Source organism: Astatotilapia calliptera, chromosome 12 (assembly GCF_964374335.1).
Source record: "Astatotilapia calliptera chromosome 12, fAstCal68.1, whole genome shotgun sequence".
In the NCBI taxonomy this organism is placed as follows: Eukaryota; Metazoa; Chordata; class Actinopteri; order Cichliformes; family Cichlidae; genus Astatotilapia; species Astatotilapia calliptera.
In genome coordinates, this window is record NC_137433.1 from 14,183,101 (window position 1) to 14,188,133 (window position 5,033).

Sequence of the window (5,033 nt, forward strand, 5' to 3'; positions counted from 1 at the left end):
ACCTGATGACGTAACAACGTCATAATGTTTTGATTATAGGCGCGGTCGCAGCAACGGGCTCCTTTTTACGATGGAAACCGACGAGAGTGCCGTGTTGATGATCATGTACGAGGATGAGTCGGTAGATATCCGGTATAGGAACGGAGCGCGGTTACAGCTGTCGCCGTGCGGTTCTGAATTCCTGCTGGTGAAAGCCTCAGACTCCCGCCGACATCCACTGCAGCCCGCTGAGAAAGTCCGACAGAGGACCAGGTTCACCATCAGCACATACAAGGTATCGGCACTACGTATGAGGTTTTCTATAAAAACAACTGTATTGCTTTTGTGCCTCTCGTGTTGCCTTCATCTGACTTTCTTCAACGTGATTACGTCACTTGTTTTTATTACAGAAGCTGATGTTGGCTGCACTGGCATTTAGAAATAAGTATGCCCGTCAACCATATCTGCCACATGAACTTATCTCTGCTGAGAACAAAAAGGTATAAAGAACTGGTTGCTAGTCACTGTGTTACTCCCTTAGACTATGGGCAGTGTAATTACTCTCTCTTTGTATGTTCTGCACTTCCTCATACAGCCTTTTTTCAGCATTGATTCAGCTGTACATTGGCCAGAGGTGTCAGCCTCTCTGGCTGAATTCGGACTTGGAGGCGAGACCATCGTCAGGTCAGAGGAGGGACTTGCAGTGTTGGTGCTGTCATCCTCCGGTGAAGAATTCACAGTGGAGTTCATGTGCAGCCTCAGTTCTGCTCGTAATCAGCACCGCAGTGTGCAGCAAGTGAGCAGAGATGATAGCTACGGCAGACAAGAGCAAGCGAGCAGTCCAATACCCGATAATACCAGTGATCACACCGAAGTGGTCCGGCACGGAAGAAGAAACATGAGGACAATGCTGACCAGACCGAGGTCTTGTTCTCCTCAGATGATCAGCGATGGGCACCAAAAGGTAGTACTTCCTTCTAATAATAATAATGCCAATGTATCTAAAGTCTGATAGGATGATTGATTTTTCTTCTCTTTCCAGCCTGAACAGGTGTACCAGTCCACCACAGTGGTCCAGCATCATTCATGCTGTGCAGTTGCTCCCAAATGGGCCTACCCTCTTTCCGTGGCTCGCCATCACTGGGGAGCTCGTTTCTCTAAAGCTAAAGATGTAGCGGATAGAGGAGCTAGCAGTTCGAACCAATCAGACAAGACAATAAACAAATTGGACATATCCTGTGAAGACAGAAGGTCCCGTGTTCCTCAGGCGCTGCCTCTCACGTGTCCAACGCCTCATCGGCACAGGTTTGTAGATTTAAAAACAAGCATTTTGTAAACCATTTCAATATTGTTCAGTGGCTGATTTAAGCTTCCGTACTTGTGTATTTAAGGTGGAAGGTTAAAGATCCCCTGGCCAAAGAAGAACACACAGACCTTCCGACTGAGATGGTAAAGGTAGTGTGGTGTCAGGGAGTCACTTACAGGTAACTGTGCAGGTCTTCAGGGCATAAATTACGGTGGCCCTGAAAGGTCAAACGCACTGCAAGTTAAGAAGACTTAACTAACTAACTTAACTTTTGTAGAATGTTTATTTTCATTGGTGTTTTCTTAAGTGGCAATGTGTTTGATCTCTTAAGGCCACTGTTAAAAAAAAAAAGCTCTGAATGATGGTTGATGTTAGACTGGATTAACCAGAGAGAAACTCTGTTGTTATTGTGTTTGACAGCTTATGGGCCATTCTAATGTCACTAATATTTATGTTGTTAGCTCAGAATCTTTGCTCTGAGGCCTGAGCACTAATCCTCGCAAACCTAACTAGCGTCTGGTCTACAGCTGAGTGTGTGAGGCTCCAATGGTATAAATAGATCACTTTGACATCACTTTTCATATCATGTGATGTAGAGCAGGGCGATATGATCAAAAATATTTATCAAGATATACATTTGAAAATTTGCGATTACGATAAAACTGACACTAACAATGGATTGTATTTATATAGCGCTTTTCTAGGCACCCAAAGCGCTTTACAATTCCACTATTCATTCACGCTCACACACTGGTGCAGGCAAAGCACAGTTGTTATATATAAATTTAACAGTCGAAATGCAAATTCCTTGCTGACAGTTTAACCAAAAGGCATTTCCAGTGGAAATTGGTTGACATATCCTCAGCATAACCATGTGTAATATCCACAAAACTTAAAAAGAGGTTATACACTCAATACCGTAATATTATGTTGAAGCACAGTACTTATCACCCCGTGAGGCTCCTGCCTACGGTAGCGGTAATGCTCCGACAATCCATCAAGCGGTGCAGGTTTGTAGCTTAGCAAAGTGAAATATTTGACAGATTTTTGAGCGCTGTGTACCACATAAAATCATTTCAAGGTCAGTAAACACAACCAGAATTCATACATAAGGCACACGGGATGATAAGGGACACTGTTGATTTTTAGAAAAATCAAAGGATTGATTTCAAGTGTGCCGTATTTTCCAAAAAAAACACGGTAATAACGACGGCCCGCTAGCATGCTCTACCAAAAATAGTGCTTTATTGTGTATCTGAGGGATGAAAGCTTAACCAGTTCCACACCACTGAAGTTGCAGCAGCCAATTCTGGTTCATCTGTTTCATTCAACGATCCGCTTTCGCCCTTCTTATTCTCCGTTGCCGCCATGCTTTTTCTGCCATGTGCGTATGAAAACAAAGGCACTGCGCATGCGCGTTTTACCCATATTCTATCGCGATATTTCATTTTCTTATCGTTGCCCAACATTATTACCGTATTACAGTATTACCGTGAACGCTACGATATGGCCCAGCCCTAATGTGATGTTACCTAGATAATACCAAAACATCTTCTGTACTATAGTAGGTTTGGTATAGTAGGCTTTTAAGCATTTAGCACCAAATCTGAAGTGAAGGAGAGGTAATTTGTTAATCAAAATGTCGACTTGAGGGCAACAGGTCAAAAAAATCCAAGATAAGAGCTCTCTTTAGTTTTTCTTTTTTCTTTTTTTTGAGTGGTATCTTGTTTTTGCAATCTCTTCCAGGAGAGTGACGAACATTTATTATTTATTTCACAACTTTAAGGTGCTGTGGGCGATCGTGGCTCAAGAGTTGGGTGTTCGTCTTATCAGTCTTGGTCGTTGTGTCTTTGGGCAAGACACTTCACCTACCGCCTACTGGTGTTGGCCAGAGGGGCCGATGGCACAATATGGCAGCCTCACCTCTGTCAGTCTGCCCCAGGGCAGCTGTGGCTACAACTGTAGCTGCCTTCACCAGTGTATGAATGTGAGAGTGAACAAATAGTGGAATTGTACAGCGCTTTGAGGGTCTCCAAAAAGCGCTATATAAATGCAATCCATTATTATTATTATTATTATTATTATTATTATTAAAGGCTTGAAGATTCACTTTGAAAATACCAGAAAAGTGCTTGAATGTATTTATTTATTAAAAATAGTCCTGACAACTTATAGCTGTCATTTTTCAAGTCTTCTGTGCCTCATCAGTTGCCTGAAAGCAAAACAATAAATCAGAGCAGAAGCATCCTTCCTGTTGATTCAGTCTAACACCAAAGGTTCTCTGATATCTTCAATTTTCATACTCATGATAAAAAAAATCATTGTTGTACAGTATAGAGTGTGGGAGATGGTCCATAAATCTACACCAGAATAGTGTGTTTACCTTCATGTCTGCTGTGTAGGATACTGAGTGGATCTGTCTCAGCTGTTGAGGTTTCCCCAGGGGATGGATCAGTCATCCGCTCTAACCGCAACCTTAACTCTTATTTTACGCATCACAAAACTGAACTCCAGTCAGGGCGGGTAAACTTTAAATTTTATAATAAGAGATTAACCAATACATTTAAAAAACATCTTACAAATTTAGCCCATCTTTACCACAGGTCAAAGAGGTAACCTACCATTTAAACAACCTTCCACCTGATGTGCTTGGACAGGCCTACTCTGTTTGCTCTATTGTGAGTCGTGCAAGCAGGTAAGCTGCCCCCTCTTCATCGCAGTCTGGTGAGTTAAAGGACTTTTAATTTTTTCCGGTCTTCACCCATCGCATAACTGTTTTACAGGATCCTGGCTTGCTACAACCAGGCCTTGAAGTCATTGAAGTGTCCAGCCTTACCCAGCTGCTTGCAAGAGCTCGAAGTAGTAGTACCTCCTGTTACACCTGTGGATACCTACGCTTACACCATTTAAGCTTGTGCACTGCCAGTTACTGAATCTCTTTCTGTTTGCAGGATGGATATTTTTGTAAACCAGCAGCGTTTGAAGAAATGGTGTCCATTTCTGTACCTGCTGAGCAACGCATGAGTGTGACAGAGGAAGCAGGCAGTTTGTAAGTTGTGTTTTTCTGGTCACTCTGTTGATATTTTGTTATAAAATTAAAGGTGTTAACAGTTTGTGTGTACTGTTCATTTGACCTCCTGTTCATTTTAGATCAGAGCTCGTTGCTGCAGAGCTTGAGAAGATAAAGCGATTCACCTGTATCCTTCAGTGCTAAGATCAAGATACAACGGGATGCTGACATGAACATTGATGTCTGTATTGAGGGTTTCTCTGTGTGCTCTTTAACATCCTTTGCCCAGTTCTGCTGGAGAACAGTCACGTGCTGAGAAGTGGAAAAGCACATGCAGATGAGGAGGAAAGACCTGCAGACGTCACTTGTGAGCCATTAAATGACAACTATGTTGCTGAAGCTCTTCAAAGGACATCCAAAGCAATTCAGGATATTGACGCTCTCGTATCTGCTGCCACACTAACTTAAAACAATCCTTATGTTTAAGCAGGAAGCCATATTTGTGTGTTTGTCTCAATAAAAAAATATAATGAAACTGTATGGAATTATACTTAAAGTATGTATTACTATGTAATGGGGTTGCATAGACTTTTAATATTTTAGTCTACTTAACAACCCCAAAAAAGTTGGGACACAATTTATTCATAATGGAACATAATCGAATGTTTCAATTAAGACATTGTAACATTTTAAGGGGGGGAAAGTTTTATTTTGAATTTGATGGCACCAAAACATCTT

General features: G+C 41.8%; 1 protein-coding gene across 2 annotated transcripts; it reads left to right on the forward strand.

Annotated features, from left to right (window-relative positions):
• Positions 1–4,830, forward strand: c12h5orf34 (chromosome 12 C5orf34 homolog). Of its 2 annotated transcripts, none has more exons than XM_026188596.2 (11): positions 1–274; positions 390–479; positions 575–943; positions 1,022–1,284; positions 1,371–1,463; positions 3,688–3,808; positions 3,889–3,980; positions 4,069–4,147; positions 4,237–4,334; positions 4,436–4,482; positions 4,585–4,830. In XM_026188596.2, the coding sequence occupies exons 1-11, from the start codon at positions 71–73 to the stop codon at positions 4,761–4,763; spliced, it is 1,635 nt and encodes a 544-aa protein (XP_026044381.1). In that variant the 5' UTR covers positions 1–70; the 3' UTR covers positions 4,764–4,830. The 2 variants fall into 2 exon arrangements, with proteins under 2 accessions (XP_026044381.1, XP_026044382.1); XM_026188597.2 differs by having other exon boundaries at positions 2–274; positions 4,069–4,144.
• The last annotated feature ends 203 nt before the right edge of the window (positions 4,831–5,033 follow it).